Source organism: Phocoena phocoena, chromosome 6, assembly GCF_963924675.1.
Source record: "Phocoena phocoena chromosome 6, mPhoPho1.1, whole genome shotgun sequence".
Classification (NCBI taxonomy): Eukaryota; Metazoa; Chordata; class Mammalia; order Artiodactyla; family Phocoenidae; genus Phocoena; species Phocoena phocoena.
In genome coordinates, this window is record NC_089224.1 from 64,594,716 (window position 1) to 64,619,440 (window position 24,725).

Below are 24,725 nucleotides of genomic sequence, written 5' to 3' on the forward strand. Positions count from 1 at the left end.
ATACTCTTGAGAAAGAAGGGCCTTCTGTTGATAATTATGCTGGGTTAACAAATGTAAATTCAACAGCCTCAGGCTAACTGGGTCGTATGGGCACCTGGAAATCAAGCATTATTGTAACTGTTGAAGTCTCCCCTTGTGCCTCTTCCGGGCCCATGTTCTCCCCCATCCCCCAAGGCAGCCATGATCTTGATATACATGTGCACATTGTAGATGATTTATGTCCGTACTACATATGAGTGCATCATAAACTGTACAAAGTACTCCTTTGTGTGTTTCCAAATGTTAGATAAATGGTATTTTATGTTGTCACTTTTTACTTCTTTTCCTGAAAAATTAAAGGAACTAGGGCCAAGGAATAATTATGTATTTGCTTTTGATTGGCGGCAACAGAAACTAATTCTGGCTAGCTTAAACCAGGGAGGGATTTCATAAAGATTATTGGGGCATCTTAAGTACCCCATGACTGGGAAAGAGGAATTCAGGACAGCTCCTGGGATTTGAGCAACAGGTAGGTACAGATTCAACCCCTCCCACACCTGTCATCAATATCAATATCAATATGGCCACAGTGGCCCCCAGTCTTTGTATGTCTGGGTTCCAATATTCGAATTCCAGAGACAGTAAGAGAATCCAGTTGGGCCAGGTGTCCTCCCTAGGTCAGCTGCCGGTATATGGTCAAGAATGCAGGGTAATGCAGAAAGGACATAACCACCGAGAACCTGTCCCATGGTATTGGGGCTGTTTCCAGAGGAGGGGAAACTGTGAGTAGGACATCTAAAGAAGTGACAACGATAGTGAGCAGAGAAAATTTGGTGATGAGAGGGAAACCTCTGTGTTTACGGTTTCTTGTGAAAAGGAATATAGAGAAAAACACTTGTCCATTTGGGAATTCCCTTCTGGCATTTCTGAGGGAAATTTATATGGACTACCAAATTCTAGATTCTGAGAACTATCAGTTGAGAAATCCAGAAAACTGGAAGAAGTGTTATAATTCTCCTGTGAGAATGAAAGCTTAATAGTCCGTATAGAGACCTTACTGGTTTGAAGAAATTCACTGACTTCAAGTTGAAAGCAAGAGCAGGAAATATTGATGCACAGAGACAAAGGTCCAGGTCAGCATTTTTGGGAACCGGGACATGAGCAGTGGAAGAGAAGCATCAGGGAGACTCTCTTGTGTCTGTTGCTCTAAGTGTCTTCATTGCTCTGTCCACTGCTGACAGTGAATAATTCCTGCAGATAAATATTAGTAAGTTTATAGGCCTTAGGATACTTCTCACAAATCGTATTAGTGGTGTTCTAAGAAATACCAGGTTTTGGAAGCAAAGTATGTCCTTAAATTGGCTATTCTGACAATTACTTCTCTGTAGTCCTCTTCACCTTGCCAGGAGATCCAAATATTGCATTATTTGAATTCTATTAGAACAATTGATGCTTTGTGGGGTTAAAAATTTCATTTAAAGAATGAGAATCTTTAAATATTTGTGGAATTATCTTCCAATTTAAACATTATTTTTATTTAGCATTTATTTTGTGTTAACGTTCATTTCTTTTTAATGTTTTCTATGATCCTGTGTCTATCAGGTAGAGATCATTTTTACAGGTTATTGAATTCAATAATCTTGTCACAATTTGTTGGTTAATCATAATAATAAATCATACATTTGGTATTATATCTTGTTAAACAAAAGACCATGAAAACTTTTCATGTAATCCTATCACAGAAAAACGATTCTCTACTTATTATTTTTATTTAGCTATTTATTTATTTTTTGCGGTACGCGGGCCTCACACTGTTGTGGCCTCTCCCGTTGCGGAGCACAGGCTCCGGACACACAGGCTCAGCCGCTCTGGCTCACGGGCCTAGCCGCTCCGCGGCATGTGGGATTCTCCCGGACTGGGGCACAAACCCGTGTCCCCTGCATCGGCAGGCGGACTCTCAACCACTGCGCCACCAGGGAAGCCCCTCTCTACTTATTATTATGGTCACTTATTATTTTTCAAAAACATGTAAGTGCAAGTTTTATGAAAATTACAGAATACTAACATGAATTCTGGAATTGCTGAGAATTCTCAGAAAGTCCATTTCCTCATTCTTGAATCCCAATGATTAATATCTATCAGAAGTTTGGACACAGTAAAGGGGAATAACACCCTATGTTGGACACCTGGCAGGGTCAATGATAAAACGTTACTGTTGAGCTCTGAGCTGCTGTCATGAATGATGTCTCTGAGTCAGTCACACTTGTTGGGGATCTCAGATGCACAAACAGAACTGTTGTTGGATACAAATCTCCAGGTTGATTTTGGCTCCTACGGAAAGTTGGAAAAAATCAATTCCATGATAAATGAAAAGTGACTACTTTCTGGCTTCCAAGAAAACACTAGAAACAGGGGGAAGAAAAATGCCAAAACAGTGAAGGTACCCATGGGCATGGCTGTGAAGTTGGGAGCCATAGTTTAATCTATGAAACTCCAACCACTGGCATCATTTTTGGGTTAAAACAGCATGTCCAGAAAATCCTAGGTTAAAATGCAGTGGTTGTGTGCATTGTTTCTCTATTTGCTTGAGTTACTTTTCAAATGTGTGTGTCCTCTGTAGATGTACTCTGAGGGAATGGGGGAAAGGTTGGAAGAATCTCACAGAGAAAATTGGCCTGGCAGGGTGCATAGAATTGTTGGGGATAGTAGTTCCTGGTTAAGTGTGTGAGTAAAACCTGAGCTGGATCTGGGCTGGGCTAGAGGGACTTGAGGATGGCATCAAACTGGCTGGGTCTGATAACACAGTATTTCACTACCAGTCATGCAAATTCACCCGGACTTCATGGTTGAAAAAAACCCATTCATACGGCAGGAGTACTGGCTTGTACGGCAAGCCATGTTACTTAGCTCCATGACATAGATGGATATAAAACAGCTTTTTAAAAATTGACTTTACCTAGGAATGTTAAAATATTTATTCAGAGATTAGCCATATGTTGGGGGTCCCTTCCTAAAACCCAAACATAAAAACCACCAAAGGAAAATTCCATATAGACTATGATTGCAAATGACTAATGCAATATAATTTAAGTAAAACATGGAAAATACATTTCCTTTTTTTTTTTTTTTTTTTTGCGGTACGCAGGCCTCTCACTGTTGTGGCCTCTCCCGTTGCAGAGCACAGGCTCCAGACACGCAGGCTCAGCGGCCATGGCTCACGGGCCCAGCGGCTTCGCGGCATGTGGGATCCTCCCGACCTGGGCACGAACCCGTGTCCCCTGCATCGGCAGGCGGACTCTCAACCACTGCGCCACCAGGGAAGCCCACATTCCCTTTTTAATAAAGATCTAAATTGTGTTCCTTTTTGAAGCCTTTAGAAACAAAATTCAGCTGTTAAAAAGTATTGAGATTCCTTTAGAAAAGTAAACTTTATTTGCCTTTTATAGAATAAAGAACTTTGATAAGACTCTAAAGTTTTAAATCATCTGTTACTGTATATCATTGATATTTCTAGATACTGTGGGGGACCCACGGAAATCAAATCTTCATTCTTGGCAGATCAGAGGCCTATTATGTTTAGGTAAAACTGATTTAAAATGAAACCTTTTGCTTTCCAAAAAGCACAGTTTTTACAAGTTAGTTAACATCAAGTGCTTTTCAAAGTTGACGCCAGTGCATGCAGCAGTCAGGAGGCCACGTCTGCATTGGTTGTGCCCATCACCTTGTGCTGGTCTCAGGAGATTGATAAACAGCATTTCAATGTTTCTAGGCATCCTGTAATTACCTCCAAAAACAAACTCCAGAGGAACTGGACTTTCCATGTGTGAGATGGATGACTCTTTTTGCCCAGTTACGTATGAAGTCTTTAAGGGTCAATAAAGATAATTTTTTTCATCCTTAACACTAGTTCCCTAATTTGCATGTGATCTTATGCTAGATATTGTGCTGGAAGTTAATCAGACATAGTCCATTGATGCCTCAAAGACAATACTATTTGATACAAAGATTAAGAATTATTATGGTAATAATTATTATAGTAATGATTATAATAACAATAATAACTATTTTAGTGATAGTAATAGTAAATCATAATAATTACAGCGAGCACTTATTAAGCCCTTGTTATGTCCCAGGTCCTGTGCTAAGCAGTTTGCACACATTAGGTCTCTGGATATGATCATCAACCCTAGGAGGCAGATAGCATTATGCCCATTTTACAGATGCGGAAAGTGAGCTTTAGAGAGGGTAAGCGACTTGTCCAAGGCCGACTGGGTAGTCACTGATGAAGGTGGGCGACAAAGTTTTGAAGCCTAGATGTGAGAACACAGAGACAAGTTCACAACCATTTATAAGATACACATGGGACATGCACATTTCCATCACTTGAACATTCACTTTAGTGGCCTTACACTGAAGGCCTTACAGGAAGTAGAGAAACAAAGTTCTGTTGGAATTACTATATGTTATTTCATTTGTTGGGGAACAGAAGGCTTAGTGGAAGGTGGCGTTTTAGGAGAAATATATAACTGACTTTCCGTACCACCAGAAGGTGTTTGGGCAGATTAAAAAGGGAACTAGCGCTTCCTTAGAGGACTCTCCCGTGACATTTTCCACCTGCTTTTCTGCCTCTTGTCCTGTACTTTTGGCATTTCTTCTGCTCTTAAGAGTCAGTGAGTCAACAGTGTGTTTTTAGCATGCCCTGTGTGCACAGAAGTGGACTCCGACTCAGCAAGAATATAAAACTACCATGGGCCAGACCTGTGCCAGCCTTTTCTGCCAGCCAGGGGATCGGGGGCAGGGCAGTGTGGAAGAACAGAGTATAGAGAATAAAATTATATGTAAATGTATATGTGTGTGTGTGTGTGTGCGCGCGTGCGTGTGTGTATAAAATTCATTTTAAGTCTCATAATCACTCAAGGGTATTTTTTTTAACTGGGCAATTTTACCAGTGCCCCCGCTTGTACGTTCTGATAAGTTCCTAAATGGAAGCCTGATAGAAGTTAATCTTTTAATGCCTCATAAGTAAAAAAGCAAATCATAGAAATGATATGGCTCGAAGGGATCCCAGAGATCTAAAGTGTTTCATGGAATATTAATGTCCTTGATTTCTTAATAGGTGTTTTGGATATGGGCCCCATGGTCAAATAAAATTTGGGAATGCTGGGTTCAAGTTAAACAGGTATTTTTCCTGCGGAACTTCACGGAGTCTTTCATATGCTAATGTGCTTTGTGAATCTCCAAGAGGGTGGATAAAGTCTGAAGTGTTTCAAGATTTATTTTACCCCACATTCTCTTTTTGAGAAATGCTGGTCTAGGTGAGCCAGCTAGTGTAGTCTCTACGTGATGATAGCAGCTGACACCTTTCTAAGAGCAAGGAAATCCCAAGGGGAAGGAAGGATATATCGGTTGCCCCTGTTTCATGCCAAGAATTCTCAGTGAGAGGCCTTTCCCTGGAGGCTCAGAGAAGCCTGGAAGGCATCTGTAGGCGAACAGGGCCCACTTCATTGTGACCCACGCTATAGAGAAGCTCTGAACTCAGCACAGAAGGATGACCAGCCCCTTAGAATCAGGAAAATGTATTTATCCCTGACCTAGCCCACTGAGGACACATGAAGTGGGGAGGGGACTGTCTTAGCTGTAGCTCCAAAGCTAGTCTGAGTCCCTTTCCCTAAGCAAACTAGTTGTGTGCGTTTAGGTTGGGAAAAGCACTGGTTCAAGAAGACATTAAACAAATGCACTTTCAGAGGTGTCAGTGTGAAAAGGCGTATCATGAAACTCCAAGAATGGGATAGAGCATGCAGGATTTTAAAAAGTTACTTGACTATGAAACGTTTATGCAGCATTTGGGAGGCACTTGTGTTACAAGGAAAACCCTTTGGGAAACACTGATCTAATCCGACCTTCTCATTTTACCAGTGAGCAACTCTGGGCAGGCATTTCTTACCTGTGGAGCCCTCTCAGGTTCCTTTTCTCCATCACTGTGACACATTTGTTGGAATTAACTTGATCAAAATTGGGGGCAGCTTTGAAGAGATTTCTTTAGTTCATAAGCCCTTTTTGTATGTTTCAAGGGCAAGTTACTCTGTATACCTTGAGTTTCCATTGTCAAAAGCCACAGATTAATTCAACCAAACTTTATATAATATTACCTTTGCCCAAAGATGTTGACGTACAGTGGTGGTCTACAAAGATATAAAATGTAGTTCTTAGTATATAAGACATTGATAATAATGACAAATACTATATAGACGGCAATAATATGAATATCTAACATTTATTGAATGCCCTTCGGTTTGTCGGGCACTGTACTGATATATTTTCATCCTCCCAACAATTTATGAGGTCGGGGTTATAATATTCCCCATTTCACAATGATGATGCTGAGGTGAGGAGAGGGTAAGGAACTATTCCAAGGCCACATACAGCTGGAGGAGAGAAGACATATAGAAAGGTGTAGCAGCACATGAAACACTCCTTAGGAGTGGTACAAAGTGCTATGTGAATTCAGAGAACAGAAAAATAATTTTCAAAAGACTTTATCAGCGAAAGTGTCAATTATGTGGTGGTCAGTTACGGTTTGTTTGCCCATCTCTCCTGCCTTTGGGGACCAGCACCCCCTGACTTTGGAGGAACTTTGTCCCTTTCACTGTGGGGTTCCTGCTTTGTGGTTGGTTGTGTTGCCTCAAATTGGACCAGAGTCTTTGGGAATTTGGGGATTAGAACCAAGGGAAGAGACTTTCCTTTTGGCTGGTAAAGCTGTAAAATCTTATCTGAGATGTGCCTGACTTGTCCTCAGCCCTGGGGAAGGAGCTGGGCTGTGGTAGGAGAGAATGATGGTGATGTCAAGAGAGAGGCAGGTCCTAGAAGTGCAGAGATGGAGTCCTGGAGACCTTCTGGTTATGTCTGAGGCTTGGAGGCTGCATCCTTTTCTTCTTGTCTGGGACAGAGGACTTACCACCCTCTCCTGGGAATGATACTGTCCTTCCTTGCAAAATGAAATGTGATTAGAAAGTGGTTAAAAAAATCCCCCATCATAGAGATGTGCACAGGTCCTTAGAAGTGTTGACATTCTATTTGGTGCTAAGAGAAGGCTCCCTCAACCATAAAGTCAGGAACTTTACAGGGGAATGGAGAGAGTAGAGGCAAAACAACAACAACAACACACACACACACAACCTTCACTGTTGAAGAGAAAAGCTAGAGTCTCAATAGGATTCAGTTGATGACTTCACACTTTAATGACATTAATAAAAAGGGGAGGGGCCACATAAGAATTTGTACTGAATGTAGGTGCCATCTTGGCCACTTCCTTCAACCTCACAGAAAGCCTCCTTTTTCTCATCTGTAAAATGGGAATGATATGAATGCCATTACTACTTCTTTTAGTTGTTTTGAGCCTCCAAAGAGAAAACAGATGCAAAGCCTTTTGTCAGCTGCAAAACAACATATAAGTGTGAGCTGTTATTCACAGTCATCTTACTATGATCAAACACTTTATAATCCTGCAGCAAATCCAGCTTAGTCCCAGGAAGTGGACAATATTTGGAGGAGGAGAAGAAGCAGGAGATTTCAGTGACTTTAGTGGGTGCAAAAATGCTTTGAGGGTGAAAGGAGATAGAAGCAAAAATGAGAATTGTTTCTTCCCTTTTGGGGCTTTATCCTTTTTGCCTGTTGATTTTCTATGGGGAATTTCTTGATTTGGGATTTTTGGTGGGCTTTATGGAGAGAAGGCAGCACATCTCTGACCACCCCCCCCCCTCCCCACCCCACCCCCAGATGCCAGAAAGCTTGTGAAAGGAGCAAGCCCAGTTCCTGGTACCCTGTCCTTGTTTAATTTGGGTTTGTTCATTCATTCCTGGTAGGGCCTCACAAAGGGCTTTACCCTCCTCCTAGTGAAAGCGATGAATCCTGGTAAGAGCTCCGCAGTGTGGACACGTACAGTGTGGGACAGCCTGTTTCTAAGCAGGAGCTGGGCCAGGGAGGGTGAAAGGGCAAGAAGAATAAGGAAATACGCGTCCACGCATCTGTGTTGCTGCTGTTGTGACCACCACAACAAACAAGCAAAAAAAAAAAAAAGTTTTCTTCCTGAGAAGTGTGCTGCCTTCAGAGAGCCTGGGGAAAAGTGTGGATGGCTGGGTGGATCCTGCTGGATTGAAGGGCCTGACAGTATGTGATTCCCTGCAACAAATGGTAGTGGTGGGGTGTGTGTACACACGCAGACACACTCGCAGCGCCCAGCCTCCAATTTCAGCGCTGGCAGAAGATAACAATTCTCAGCTCGCTCTTCCAGGGTTATTTTTGGCTGGGGCTGTTCTCTGATGGCAAAAGGTTTCAGCCCCCTCCCAACTCCACCCCTGTCCTTGTTCAAAAGAGAAACTGGTGCTTGTAAACCGCTCACTCCCTGGGAGGCCGGGAGGCAGGGCTGCGGGTTGGAGGGGAGAGGGGCCGCGGGTACGGGGAGAGGACCCCCAATCCTGGTCAAGTTCTCACCACCCCTTCCCCGGCTGTTTTCTAGCGGAGGGTGTGCTGGGGGAGACGCGATCACCGGGGAAGGCTCGGGCTAGGCGCGCGAGGAGGCGTCCCCGGGATCGGGGTAGTTGGCACTGGGAAGGGGCTTTTGGGACACCACGAAAGTGAGTCCAGCTGGGAGAAGAAGCTGCGGGCACGTCGGGCGCTCCGGCCGGAGAGGAAGTTGGGCGGGTGCGAACTTTTCTTGGAAGGTAGAGGCCAAACTCTGCGGGGGCAGCTAGGGGCCGCGCGCAGAGGGAGGAGCGGTCGGCGCGGCAGGAGGGCGCGGGGCGCGGGCCGGCCGCAGAGGGGGCCGCGGCGCGAGGCGGAGCCCGGGCGCGCCGCCAAGCTGGTGGGGGCCCCGTCGGGCTGCAGATTCCCTCCGGCTCCCGGAGCCGCGGCAGGACCGGCCAGGAGGCGCCATGGAGGGGAGCCCCATCCCGGTGCTGACGGTGCCGACGGCGCCCTACGAGGACCAGCGGCCGGCCGGCGGCGGGGGGCTGCGACGGCCCACCGGGCTCTTCGAGGGTCAGCGCAACTACCTGCCCAACTTCATCCAGAGCGTGCTGTCGTCCATCGACCTGCGCGACCGCCAGGGCTGCACCATGGTGGTGGGCAGCGACGGCAGGTACTTCAGCAGGACGGCCACGGAGATCGTGGTGCAGATGGCCGCGGCCAACGGGGTGAGTGACATGCCGCCCCTCGCGTCCGCAGTCCCCCTCCTCACCCTGCCTTCTCCGCCGGCCCGCCCCAGGCCCAGCCGAGACCCCCACCCTGCTCCCGGGCTCGGCCGCTCCCCCAGGTCCCCTCCGCCCGCGTCCCGCCACCGCAGCTCCCCGCAGCCTCCCCGGCGCACCCGGGACGCCCGGGCTGTGTCGCGCCCGCCGCTCCGAAAGGCCTTAAGGGTTGCTCGCCCTTCTTTGAGCCCAGCCGGGCATCCCGACCGACCTGCCACATCGCCCTGAACTCTCTCTGGACTCTGACCATGTCCTGCACCTGCTCGCTGTTCTCGACTTTCTCTTCCCCAACCCTTTAAAAATATTTGCTCTGACCGTTTTCACTACCCTCCCGCTACCAATATATTGATAGTTGTCCCCCTCCCCACCCCACTTCTGTATCCCATTTGCAGTCTTCTTCTACTCCACATCTTGGCTCTGCCAAATTTAACAGTAGTGTTGGCTCCGAAGACACACACACACACACACACACACACCAGTGTTGGTTACTGACATATTTAGCAAGCGTGGACCCTGAAGGTTTTTAATATCATTGGTTCATGGAGTTATATTTCATAATTGATTTGATTAGGGAAAGGATGGGCCGGGAATCAGTGTGAACCTATACAGACTGGGCTCTCGGTTCCGGGGAGGCAAATCTCTAAATGGTCAGAAATGAGATTTGCAATGCTTTTCTTGAAGCAATTCCCAACCTCTCTCCAAGATGCCCTTTGGCAGTTGACAACATTTCATGCCTCTTCTCCCCTGCAGTTTTCATCCTCCTTTCCCGCACCACTTAAGTAGTCTTCTTTTGCAATGTGAATTCTCAGACCTTGAGTTTTTCTCTTTCTCCTTCCTTTCTCCCTATCCTACAACTAGACGCACCTTTTGACATATCCCCATACCCTGATTTTCTCCTTTCCAAAGCCAGCAGCGTCTCAAGAGGGATACTGACTTCAAGGGTCCCTGAATTCTCTGTGGGAAACATTGTCTAAAAGAGGAACTTAAAGCCTTGTTAATGCAGTCAGATCCACACACATAGAACTTCCCTTTAAGTGAAACCTCTGCAGATGTATAAGTGAGTGTGAACATTTAAAAAAGAGAAACTAAACAATGATCTGGCTTTTGAATTCCCTCCTTCCCTCCTTTCCAACCCTATCCTTTTTAATTTTCTCATTTCTTGCTTAAAAAGACAACTTTGGGGTTGTCCATGCTTCACATTTGTCTACTCTAACTCCCCCTTCTCAGTGTTTCTGGAACAGGGAAAGAGGATATTTTTTTTTTACTAACCAAAAAGCAGTTGGGTGAAACAGGGCCTGGCTGGGGTGAGGGTGAGCTGGGTGGTGGGACTGTGATCTCCAGCCCCAGCAGATGCTGCTGCTGGAGGTATAAGACTTGTATTTCTCTCTGGCTCCTCACTTGGGATTGATGAAAGTTGGCCTGAATCAGGGATTTGGAGAGAGGTTAACAAATGGTCTTTTACTCTTGTCTGACAAAGCCGTTCCCACGGAATGATGGAGAATAATGAGCCTTGGGAGAGCTGTGGCAGCTTTCATACTCCTTCCTGGGCCAGGTTTTCCAAGGAGTGAGAAAAACATGGCCTGTCCAATATTTATTGCGGGTCAGGAAAGTTTTGGAGTTACAGTTGTTGATTTGCATGGACGCGTTATTATTATGCTTTATTATTTCTTGGCACACTTTACCCTAAGGACTCTTCAATCTCTTAACTTCAGTGGGTCTTCTCTGTAAACACATTTCATTGACTTTAAGAGTGGAGTTTATTTTAGGAGATAGTTAGCATACGTTAATATATACCTAAAATAGAGTCAAATTTAATCTACCAGTTGTTATGAAGGACAGAAAGACAAAGTAAAGTCCACACAGAAGCACCGTCTTTTATTTTTATATATTTATTATTATTATTATTTTCTGCACGCGGGCCTCTCACTGATGTGGCCTCTCCCCTTGCGGAGCACAGGCTCTGGATGCGCAGGCCCAGCGGCCATGGCTCACGGGCCCAGCCGCTCCGCGGCATGTGGGATCTTCCCGGACCGAGGTACGAACCCGTGTCCCCTGCATCGGCAGGCAGACTCTCAAACACTGCACCACCAGGGAAGCCCGCACCGTCTTTTAAATAATCTGAAAGTATTAATTCTAAGATGGACGGGCATGGGGGAAAGGGATGGTTGACTCTTGTAACGATTTCAAACAGCTAGTTTTCACCAGTCTTTTCCTCATTTTGTTCAGCTTCGTGGGAGCTTTTGCTAAAGCAAAGTGAATAATCAGAAGGCTGACTTCAGGAGAGAGGCGGTTTAAAAGGGACCACAGTAAGCAAAATTGGTCTTGCATGATTGCAAATTGATGGAGATGCACTTGCCTCCTGACTTGGCCTGCTGATTATACTCAGGAATGGGGAACTTCAATTCCAAATGCTTTGGCCTTTTTTTGATTTCCCATTGGATATTCATAGTAAAAAAAAAAAAAAAGAAAATAGTAGAAGATAGAATTTATTCTCTTTGAACTGACTTGAATATGACCAGGTGGGCTGCATTCTCTCTCTCTGAAAAACCTTGGTTTTGATTGAAAAAGTTAATTTTACAAAGCAGTTTTTCTATAAAAAATGGTTGTTGCTCTTCGCTTATGAAATTGCTGGAGGAAAACAGAAGTTTGGAATTTCTAAAACAATAAACTACACTATTAATATTTTAATATCTCATAAAGTTTGAAATAGATTCCTACACAAATACCTGTACAATTGGAGATTTTAAAAAACTTTCTCATAAAGTTATGAAACTTTCAAGCTTTCAGAAAAGTGTAGAGAATAGATTAACGACATCCATATGCCCTTGTCCTAGATTGTTGACATTTTTCTATGTTTGATTCATCTTTTCGAGGGGCTAAAGTATATTAAAATATATTAAAGAACATGACATTTTACCCTAAGTTCTTCAGTATGGATCTCTAAAAAAGAAGAACATTTTCCTTGATAGTGACAGTATCATTAACATCCCAAACAAAATAAAAAATTATTTCTTTACATTATTTATGACCCAGTCCACATTCAGATTTCCTCAGTTATTCCGAAATGTCTTTTATACCTAATTTGTTCAGGCTTGTTTCTTCTAATCAAGGAACACACATTACATTTGTCTTAAGTCTCTTTTAACCTAGAAAGTACCTCCCTTTTTATTTTTATTTTGTTAATGAAATTGACTTGTTGCCGAGACTAGGTCGGTTGGTTTTTCTATAGAATGTCTCCTCCACCTCCTTTCTGGAATTTTCTGATTACTTCTTTATGGTGTCATTTAACTTTTCACTCTATTCCCTGTGTGTGTGTGTGAACTAGAAATCAGTCTAAAGGCTTAATTAGAGTCAGGTTCGGTATTTTTATATAAGATTATTTCATAGGTGATGGTGTGTATTCAGTTGCATAATACAAGGAAACATAGTCTCTGATTGTTCCATCATCCGTGATGCTGGGATAATTATAGCGCTATGGTGGTATGGTCCATTATTTTCCCCTTTGGGACTAGCAGTAGGCTGTGGGGTGCACTTTGTACCATGTGAATATTCAGTTCCTTATCAATTTTTACCCAATTGTTTTAGCATCCATTAATGATACTGGCTTGAGTTGATTATTTCATTAGGGGTTTCAAAATGATGATTTTCAAATTCTCTAATTCCATCTACATGTTTTAGTTGGCATTTTTCTATAAACTGGGTATTTTCCTCACTACTAGGCTATTTGATTATTCTGTAATATAGGTCCTTCTGGAAAGGCAGAATATGTGTTTATTTCTCTCTCTTTTTTAATTACCAATTTTCAGAGTAAGAATTTGGTGAAATAGCCACCTCCATTGATGACACATGAATTTTGTTTTGTTTTGCTTTCACTTTTTCGAATATCACTATGGACTCCTGGATTTTTATATAATCAATTTAATAGATTATTGAAGAATGAAAAGAAACTACCTTTTTTTTTTTTAGTAGTTTCTATGGGGCTATGTGGATTTATCTAAGAAATCCCAGAAGTATTTTAATCCCCTTTTGAAGTTACAAACTGTCATGCTATATAGAGCAACAAACAAACAAACAACAAAAAACTAAGTATATGAAGTAAATAGTGTCATTTAAATGAATTGAGATCAGACTTAGTTTGAAACTAATTGATTTTTTAATCCTATTTCTATTTCCATCTGCTTTAGATCCTCCTCAGGGGTTTAGATCCTCTGTGTATCAATTTATTCTAATGTCTTAAAGAACTGAAAAGCCAAATGCATCATAATGGCTACAGGAATGCCTTTGCCCTTCTCTGGGTAGATCCATTTGCAGCTAAGGGCATCTGTCTTTCTTCCTCCTCTTTGTAAAAATCTTCTTTTTTAGTCCTAAACTACCTTTAATATTGGACAGGTGACAGAACTGTATCTGCCTGAAGATGTTTCTGACTTTTTCTAAAGTCTTCTTTTTCTGAGATGACATTGTATATTGGCACTGTCTAACAGAACTTATTGTGATGATGGGAATGTTCTGTAATCTCTACTGTCCTAGCCAACTAGGACACTTGACTGTTGAATACTTGAAATGTAGCTGATGCTGCTGAAGAACTGAATTTTACATTTTATTTAATTTTAATTAATTAAGATTGAAACTTAGATAGCCACAAGTGCTTAGTAGGTACCCTACTGGACAGCACAGTTCTATAATTTAACATTTAAAATGTGTGTGTGTGTGTGTTTAATGGAGCCAGACTGTTACAATCAAAAGCAACTATCGGTTAAATAAAGGGAGGTCGACAAATACTACAAGTACGTAATTGGCAAACCCAAACCAGATTTCTTCATACAATAACCACACTCTCTTTTGACTTTAGCCCAGGAGGCAATGAGGTATGGTAGAAACAGCACTGTGTCAGCAGCTGGAGGGCTTGCCTTATTTTCCTAGCTCTGACATACCAGTTGCAGTGCAAATGCTTTAGCCTCTTGACATACCAAGAAACCACTTGTTTTCTCATCTATAAATTGGGTATGATAGCATCTCTGAATTATCCTGAGAATCAAATGAAGCACTGCATATGAAAGCATTTGGTAACATCCTCAGCACTAAGAACTGCAGGGGAGTATTACTACGGTCAACTGAATACATCTCAGATAATAATGATTTGACTGCATGTATGGACTAACCCAGAGCTCTGTAACAAGTTTTAGCCAAGAGAAAATCCATTTGCCAGTTAGCTGTGCACTGTACTGGCCATATGATGATCAGCATTGATGATAATAATGTTGGCCTACAGTACAGCTTACCGGATTCAAGAGCTCCTCAATGGCTTGTGAAATCTTTTAGAGGTAGCAAATGAAGTGAAATGATATGAGGGATGCTAGATCAGTGAGGGGCTTGGGCGTGCCCTCCGGATAGATGCTGGCACAGGTTGTATTTGATTCCAGCAGGTCATAAAGACGTGTCTGTTTCCAAAGAATGAGAATACACTTGCCTTGGCATTTATGGGAACTATCTGGGCAACAAATTTTGGTTTGGTCCCAAAGACAAGGAACATATATTTGGAAGAGAAGCAGAGTGGGATATGGTGGTGGGTGGCCAGTAGTGATGAAAGAAGAAGGAAGCAAGAGAGGGAAACGTACTTAACACTAAGGCTTCTTTCCTGGAATGGATCTGGAAATCTGGGCATGGCTAGCTCCAGGTCCTATCTCTAGAAGGCAAAAGAAGTGGGTGGTGATTGCTCTGTATTTTCTATGGGTGTTCACAACAGAATAGGTGAATGGAATGGGCTACTATGGCCCAGATGTTAGGAAGGGCTGGTTTGTAATATATTAGGAAACCCTAAAGAGCCTCCCATAACTTTATCTTGCTTCCCTTCCCAAATCCTCATCCCCTGAATTGTGGAGATGGAAAATCTATTATCTGAGCAAATAGCAAATTTTAGGGAGCCCTTGGTTCCACCCTTCTCCTTGTTTGGGTCTGTTCATTCTTGACTCTTTTAGCCTCAAGTCCTCATTCACTTTTTTATGAGGAAGTAAAAGGAGTGGGAGAGGTTTTGAGAACAGCTGGGCCCTCCCAGTTGCTGGGGTGGGTTATTTTAAGCTTTGTTTAATGTGTCCAGAGACCCAGATGGCATTTTTAACTAAGCTGCTTTATTAAATCTTGTGATAAAGTATAATGATGTTTATTGAAAAGACAGATACCCATCAGCAACATTATGTCTGAAACTTGCCCTAAGAATTTTTTATAAAACATCTGTTCCCTTTGTGAACTCTGGAAGTTTGCTAGTTTCTGTACAGCCTTGAGGAATAGAAGTTGGAACCTATTTGGGGGGAATCTCAGGAGAGGTATTGGCTTTACCAACCTTACCGTTCATCTTTTGGGCTCTGGCCACTCTTCTGTTAGACAACAGTGACATGAATGGACACTGTAATAGGATTATTTGGGAATAATAGGCAGCAGGAAAAAAAAAAAAGGTCTGAATTTCCCAGGGATTTTTAAATTGAAGGTAAAAAGCTAGGGCTGCAATGTCCTTTGTTAGCCTACAGCCTTGACAGCTAATTGCAAACACTCAAGATTTGGCCAGTATGCCTTTACTGTTTATACTTGCATAGCCAAAGGGAAAGTTTTCGGTTCTTTCATCTGACTTGACTCGAATTACTTATGAATAAGAGGATATCTGGGATATACACAAGACTTGTTAAAATCCACATTTTCTGAGTCTTTCAATATCTTTCATCTCCTGCATTGTTAGTGACATCAAATTTTGGAGTAATGCCTGTATTTGTTTGAAGAAAAAAAATTTTTAGGAACACTGAATCCCCAAAGAAATTCTTTTTCTTGGCATAAAGTCACAGACAATTTTCTTTCCCTTTCCAAGTCTCTACTAATAGATGCTTTGTACAAATAGAATACTTACTGCCTTTCTATTGTTTTCCTCTAATAAGAGTCTGGTTTGGTAGCCAGACTACCAAACCATATGTAGTTTTATATTTAGACATTTATAATAAAAAATAGAAAAGAATTTGAAATCATAGGACCAGAGTTTATCCTGCTTGACAAAAGACCTCACAGAATACTAGGAGGAGAGTGTTACAGCAGATGGTTAATATCTACAATATATGAAAAGCTTTCCCAAATCAATAAGAAAATTCAAACAGTTTAAAAGAAATATTGTCAACAGCAACCACAAATGCATGAAAAGGTGATCAGCCTCATTAGTAACCAAAGAAATACAAATAAAAACAATCCATTAATTTGAAAAAAACAGAAAATACTCAGAGCTGGCATAGGTGTTGGAAAATTGTCATGTTTGTACACTGTTGGTGGAAGTTAAATTGATACAACTTTTTGATCAGGCAATTTGGCAGTATGTATCTAAATTAATAGAGTACTTGTCCAATAATCTAGGAATCCTTTACTCTAAGAATATATCCTGTAAATTTTCTAATACAAATGTGGAAACATTTATGTACAAGAATACTCACTGCAGCATTTTGCTAAAGAAAAACTTGGAGGGACTTCCCTGGTGGTCCAGTGGTTAAGACTTCACGCTTCCAATGCAGGGGGTGTGGGTTCAATCCCTGGTCTGGGGAACTAAGATCCCACATGCTGCTCAGCTCGGGCCACCCCCCCCCCCAAAAAAAAAAAAAACTTAAAAAAACAAAACAGCTTTATTAAAAAAAAAACTTGGAAACAATTTATGTGTTCAGCAGTAGAGAACAGGTACATAATTTATGACACAACCACACTAGGAATGCATTAATATCCATAAATGAAGGAGGTGGATCTATATGTGACATGAGAAAGATGTGGATGATAGTTTGTTAAAGTGAAACAAAGCAATTAGTAGAGGGTCATGTGTAGCATGATCCCACTTTTGTGTATATAATTAGGCATAGAAAATAGGGTTGGAGGAACATAGTCCAGACAGTTAGCAGTGAATATATCTGGGGTATGTGGGTGTGTTTGGTGGGGGAGGGGAATCCTTTCCCTTTCTACTCATATACTTCTCTTTATTAAGTAATTACACATGTATATATGCCTTGCTTTCATAATTAAACACATCACTAGAGAGTAGTTAAGAAAAAAAGGAGAAGCTCTGAATTTGAATCATTATACTATCATTTGCAACGTGTATGACTGTGGGGAAGTCACCTGTTTTCTGGGGTTTGTTTCCTCGTTTATAAAAATGGGCACTGTCGTAATACTTGCCTCCCACATCTTCCAGGGGTTTGGGGAGGATTGAATGAGGTAATGGATTATTGTCAATTATTTTATTGATTCATATAGCACCACTATTACCAAACTATTTTTCTCTGATTAAAATAAAAGGACATGTGCATATATGCTTTTTATTCTCAGTAGCCTTACTGATCGAAGGCGCCCGTCCATGAGGTGATCACAGTTGCTTTAGTAAGACTTTCGGCATTTCTGCAGGCTGCTGGCTAAGGCTTGGGTGGTGACTGCCGAAGTCATGATACTCTCCCCTCTCCCAGCATGAACGCTCACACACACACACACACACTCACTCATGCACACACAAACACACATGTGTGCACACCCTGTCACGGTACTTGAGGTGGCAGCAGCTGCTCTGGCGTAGACTTTAGCTCAACGTAAAGGACTTCTTTTTGCATGGTCTGTGCATTATTTCCTATTATGGATCAGCTGAGTCAAAGCCATGCTTTTCAATCTTAAACCTTTCTGAGGCTCAGGCTACGTTAGGAGCAGACCCACCCTTCTATACCTGCTCCACTGCCCCAACTGAGGCCAGATCTTAGTCTGCTCATTTCATGCGGATTTTCAAGCCTAATGGACTGGGCCATGTGAGGGATTACTGAGAGGAACAGACGAAGCAGAGGCTAAGAGACTCCACGCTCATCTGCTGAGTAGTCTGAAAATGCACAGCTGCAAGCTCTAGCGATGCTTAAAAGCATTTTGTCAGGATGTTTGTCAGGGTGCCTGTTCCTACAGCCCTGCTGAATGTTTGGTTAGGAGGCATAATCTTTTTTTGGACAGGATCTCCCAAATGTAAAGTGACAGATGCTAACGTGGAATATAATACAGAAGACCTAGCTTTGCTGTCATAAATAACAGTAAATTGTTTAATCGTGCTGAGTTGTAAATCTGTGATTGCCAGAGGTCTTTAGTTCACTGGAACATAGTATAAGGGTTGGTGGCATTTAGCAAATGGACAGTAATTATTTCCCAACCAGACAGATATTGGTCTGATGGAATTTATTTGAAGATCGGCATATATGTATTTTAATTGACTGTGACAACTACTCAGGGAAAAACACATAGCTATAAAGAGAGACTGAGATTTTTCCGGGAAAAAATACACACACACATATATAGAGGAATATGTATATGAATCTCTATATATGTATTCTATCTATAAAAGAGCCAAAGATAGTCAGTTTTTTCTTTTGGGATTTTATATCTGTGTGTGTGTGTGTGTGTGTGTGTGTGTATACTGTCTACTTATAAAGGTTCCAGATGGAAAGTGTTCTTAAGCATTTAGATAGTTTATCAAATAGCATATGTGTGTGCACATGTGCCCAGGACACCCCCTCCCCGAAGATACATCTTCTTCCCTGGATATATTCAAAAAGAGAGTAGAGCAGAGTCCCAGGTGACAGAAGTATCTGAAGACAGCATAGAGTTGAAGGAGGTGACTAAATGTTCCCAAATGACCTATGTTTCTATGATAATAAATAGAACTTGTGCTGGAGTTGGATGGACCAATAGTAAGAAATATAAGTAGTATAAATCCTGCATTCCAGGCAGGATCTTGTACGGACAGCTCTCTGCTGTGAGCTCAGTAACGTGGGTAAGTTAGCAGTCTGGCATGGGACATACCAGTGGACGGTGCAAGTCAGAGGCATAAATGGGGCAATGAAAAGAGGAAGATCCGGGCCAAGACGAGGATACAGACATGAGGTCCTGTCACTAATCACCATGGACTTCAGCAGTTTCTTAATGAGCAGTTCTGGTGGTTAAAGATGAAAGAAGACATTGCACTTACGTAGGTGTGTTACAACTAATTTTCTGTTTAATTGGTGGCAAGCTACTTTGAGTTAAATTTATTCCATAGGATGGGTTTAGTCCTCAAACATTTTTAGTTTCGCATATAAAAACTTAGGTAAAAGAACACTTTTATATTGGTCAGTAAACCATGGTACATTTAAATAATGGAAGACTATACAGCCACTAAAATCATGTTGTGAAAAAATAGTCAGTGACAGAGAAAGATAGACTCCACGGAAGGGGTAGATATGTTAAGTGAAAGATGTAGACTACACGACAATCCCTTTTGTAAAAATATAAATATGTAAATGAGAGAGAGAGAGATATCCCAAGACACATAGACAAAGGTTAGACACTGAAATGTTTACTGTGGTCACTTTTAGGTTTACAGATGAGTTTTACTTTCTTCTTGCTTATGAGTACTTTCTAAATGTCATACATATACTATATATACATATATTTATCATATATATAAAAGTCATATATATATTTGTAATTAGAAAACCATTGCAGGTTGGTGAAACAACAACTGCATTCAATTACTATGAATTAGAAATTCATAATTAAGAATCAAGAAATGACACCAGCAAGGAAGGCACGGGAAATATATCAAAGATTTATTGGGTGTCAGATGCTGAGCTGGAGCTTGGCTGTGTTACTTTCTTTCACCCTCTATCTTTCAGGTAATAAAACTGAAATACAGAGGGTTCAGGATCTTGTCCAAAGTCATATAGCCGGCAGGTGGCAAGTCCATTTTTGCATCATTTCCCGTTGAATGCCAAAATCTCAGCTTATCTCAGGGCACTCAGCCCTGCTTTCTTGACCCAGATGGAGCCAATAGTTCTTATCCTGGTACCTGGTTGGGTTGATCACCTCATAAAATGGCAGCAGATAGAGCCCTTTCTTCTTTCAGTGAGCCGAGTTCTATATCTTAAGGTAAAGGTTTCAGTATCTTCCAAGCACTGAATTACCAGTAGGAACATAAGTTCCAATTTCATTGCCCCCATTTTGCACCCAAGGAAAGCTAGAGGGCCTGATCTTCTCAGTGAGACCTTGAGAATCGGTGGGCTGATTGAGGAATAGAACTTGGGCCAAACTTCCAGATGCCTGTGACTTTTCTGCACCTGTCCAGATGTTGGGAATCAAATGTGATACCCACATTGGCTTGGTTTGGTTCTAATGAACTCTCGTCTCACCCTCCAGCCCCTGGGTATGTGTGTCAAGGCTTCCAGGGGAACACGCATCTGAGGATGAGCTCGGTTGCTCCCATCTGGTCTCCGTGCAACAAAGCGTATAACTGCACAATTATCCATGTGCAAATGGAGAAGTCCCTTGATGTTTGGATGACTACATCCATGTCTTGAGTTTGTTATTTCTCAAAATTCCGCTTAGCCATCTCCTGCTTACTCACGTGCAGCAGTGATCAGGGGCTGGTACTCCTCTCTGACAGCAGGGACGAGAGACTGAAGCCTGGCCATCCACAGCAGCGTGGCTCTGGGTTTCCTTCATGGCTTTTGTTTTTTGTTTAACCAAGGAGATGAGAAACAGGCATCTTTGTGTTTATGGCTTTCCATGCACTTTGTAGGTGGACATGGTGGTGGCTGTGTGGTCCTGTACAGCACTCTTGTCTGTGAAGCATCAAGGAAGTTTCTGTTTAGTGCCCTTTTTACTCTCTCTGATTCACTTTGGGAATGACAGGGATGTGACACAGTGACCAGAGGTTATTGAAGAATGTCATGCTTACTTTTTCTTTTCTCTCTGTGGGACTCTTTTTTTATGACTTACTTAAAGTTAAAAGGAAACCAGAAAGTGGAAATCTTATTTTAGTGATTTCGCACATGAAAACAATCCTGCTTTCTTTAGTGTTATGTTACTGGGGAAAAATCATTTGGTATCAAAATTCCACGTCTACCCTGAGGGTTTAAGTTGTATATTGCTGCTCTCTGGGACTTTAATCTGAGGTAATTAGAAACTGAACTCATACTAAATCTAAGTTAGAAGAGTAGTTGTTAGTGTTCTGAAAAGAGGGAGCCATCAGAAATAAAATCATTAAAAAAAATTCATCGTATATGGCACGTGGTGTAAAGTATGGATGTGCTTGGAGAAAGCTTCACGAAATAAAATTTTCTCTGTTTCAGGACATTGGTCTGTGGTATGTGGAAGGGCATATCGATTCCTGAGGCACTTGCTGTGCCCACTCATGGGTGGAGTAAATGGTGATGCAATCTAGGTGAGGCGTAAGAGTTGGTGGAAGATGCTGGCATCTAGTTAGAAGAATAAACTCAGAGAGATTATAAGTAACTGCACTGAGGGAAATGATTGATGGTAATTGCACATGGCTACCTGCTACATCCTCCCTTTCCCTAGCATTTAGCAGTCATGACTGGATAAGAACAAGTTAATGCTGGGTCTGTGTATCTGGGTGTCTGGGGAAGTGTGCCTCACGTATGTGTCTGCAGGTGCTGGTGTGACAGTGTTCTCATGGCTACCTGTGGATCCTGATATCTGTCTGTATCTGTGTGCCTTCTGTGTGTGTGTGTGTAAGCAACACTGGACTGGGGTCTACTTTGCCCCCCTTTCCTAGTGGGAACTGAAGGACATGTTTCTCAGTAGCAGTAAAGCCCACCCAGGTTGGTGCACCATCTGCAGGGCTGGGTGGGGTTTCCTTTCCTCCAGTCAAAGACAGACTGTGGTATGGGCATGACAGTTCCTCCAGTGCCCCTTTGGGAGGGTCAGCGAGGGAGCAGCAGAGTGCCATGGCTCAGACCTCCCCAGCCTGTGGTCTGGGTTTCACTCAGGAAGAGAAGTCAGATGTTGCCTGCTTCAATGCTGTAAACCAAACCAAAGCCAATGATGTAAGTAGACCATCTTTTTCTTGCAAGGTAGCAGTCTGCAACATTGGCAGAGAATAGTACTTCTAAGACTTTTTCAGAAAGGGAAATGGTAGTTTAAGGGTTAATTTAAGGTCTAAAATTGAATTTTAAATGTTGGGGGAGGGGAGGGGGCTTGGGGAAGGCAATAGCATGATTTGGGTCATGTTGAGCTTCATGAAGAGTTTATATAATCTCATCTTACATGAATTTTCATGACCCTGAACCCTCTCAACTTTGCAGATGAAGACAAGGTGCCTCAGACAAGTGACGCAATTTGCTTAGGTCAGGGGTGGAGCAAAGACTCATATCTAGATCTTTTAACTTTAAGTTGCTGTTGCTTTTTCTTTATACAACAGGGCTTCCAAAGGTTATGTTTCTTTGATCAATTACTAGATCTTGAAAGTCATAGCTCTTCTGATGATATTTGCCTTGGGCTAATTAGGAGAGGGAGAATTGACAGAAGAGGAGAAAACAGACACACAGAGAGGGTAATGTGAACACAGAGGTGGAGTTTGGGCTGAGGGCTGGTCTCTGCTGGGGGCACATAGGGCCCTCAGCGGTGGCCGCAGCCAGGTCAGCCTTGATGAGTGGAGGTCCATGTGCTGAGCCCACACTTGATCTACCTCCCTGCAGCCGTCGGCCACCCTGTTCACGAGCCCATTGGGCAATGACAGGAGTGGCTGGGGAAAGAGGCAGACTGGTTTGACAGAGCTGGTCCTTCTAGCCACTTGATTATTTAAATCCTCCTTTGCTGAGGTCACTTTTTGGTGAGCATTCCCACGGGGCACAAATATCTTCACGATTTTCCATGTCTTATCTTAGAAGCTTCATCACCCGCTCTCCTGCATCCCCTGCAGCAGTTGTCTCCTCTCAGAAGTCCCTCAACTAGAGTTATATACAGTGTCCAGCATTACCTCATTTTTTTTGGTATTGGTGGGTTAATGAGCAGATCCACAGAGCAAAAATTTCCAGATAACTAGAATTTAATCTCCTATTAATCATCCACTGACAACTAAAATGTTTCAGGTTGAAATTTTATTCAAGTGTATTTTCCCACTTTAATGTTAAACAGAGAAGATATTACCTTTTAAAAAAATTCAAATTTAATAAGATAAACTGTATCTATAATCTCTCCTATTTAACAAATAAACCGTACATATTTATTTCTGTATTTTTCTAAGTGCTAGCCCCAAAGTGTACGTAATTGTACATTGTTGTAATAGCTTAAAAGTTATTTAGATATCTGCATTTTGACTTAGCATTAAAGCATTGTCTATGTTCCTTCTGTACTACTTAAGAAAGTGTAAGTTGTTATAGCAAATAAACTTGAATATTTAAATGTTTTAACAAAACTTAAATGTTTTGTTATAGCAAAAAAACTTGATGTTTTTTTTAACATCTTTATTGGAGTATAATTACTTTACAATGGTGTATTAGTTTCTGCTTTATATGAAAGTGAAACAGCTATACGCGTACATATATCCCCATATCTCCTCCCTCCCTCCCATCCTCCTTATCCCACCCCTCTAGGTGGTCTCAGAGTCCTGAGCTGATCACCCTGTGCTATGCGGCTGCTTCCAACTAGCTATTTATTTTACGTTTGGTAGTGTATATATGTCCATGCCACTCTCTAACTTCATCCCAATTTACATTCCCCCTCCCCACATCCTCAAGTCCATTCTCTACGTCTTCTTCTTTATTCCTGTCCTGCCCCTAGTTTCTTCAGAACCATTTTCTTTTTCAGATCCCATATATATGTGTTAGCATACAGTATTTGTTTTTCTCTTTCTGACTTATTTCACTCTGTATGACAGACTCTAGGTCCATCCAGCTCACTACAAATAACTCAATTTTGTTTCTTTTTATGGCTGAGTAATATTCCATTGTATATGTGTGTCACATCTTCTTTATCCATTCATCTGTCGATGGACACTTAGGTTGCTTCCATGTCCTGGCTATCGTAAGTAGGGCTGCAATGAACATTGTGGTACATGACTCTTTTTGAATTATGGCTTTCTCAGGGTATACGCCCAGTAGTGGGATTGCTGGGTCATATGGTAGTTCTAGTTTTAGTTTCTTAAGGAACCTCCATACTGTTCTCCACAGTGGCTGTATCAATTTACATTCCCACCAACAGTGCAAGAGGGTTCCCTTTTCTCCACACCCTCTCCAGCATTTATTGTTTGTAGATTTTTTTGATGATGGCCATTCTGACAGTGTGAGGTGGTACCTCATTGTACCTTTGATTTGCATTTCTCTAATGATTAGTGATGTTGAGCATTCTTTCATGTGTTTGTTGGCAATCTGTATATCTTCTTTGGAGAAATGTCTATTTAGGTCTTCTGCCCATTTCTGGATTGGGTTGTCTGTTTTTTTGATATTGAGCTGCATGAGCTGCTTGTATATTTTGGAGATTAATCCTTTGACAGTTACTTCATTTGCAAATAGTTTCTCCCATTCTGAGGATTGTCTTTTCGTCTTGTTTATGGTTTCCTTTGCTATGCGAAAGCTTTTCAGTTTCATTAGGTCCCATTTGTTTATTTTTGTTTTTATTTTCATTTCTCTAGGAGGTGGGTCAAAAAGGATCTTGCTGTGATTTATGTCATAGTGTGTTCTGCCTGTG

General features: G+C 42.0%; 1 protein-coding gene across 1 annotated transcript in view; it reads left to right on the forward strand.

The window, feature by feature from the left end:
• The first annotated feature begins 8,894 nt into the window (after window positions 1-8,894).
• The window catches only part of PGM5 (phosphoglucomutase 5), a 190,580-nt gene continuing 174,749 nt past the window's right edge, over window positions 8,895-24,725 (forward strand). The window contains exon 1 of the mRNA XM_065878766.1: window positions 8,895-9,170. Within this exon, the coding sequence (XP_065734838.1) occupies window positions 8,910-9,170 (261 nt within the window). The 5' untranslated portion in view covers window positions 8,895-8,909. The remainder of the gene's footprint in view (window positions 9,171-24,725) is intronic.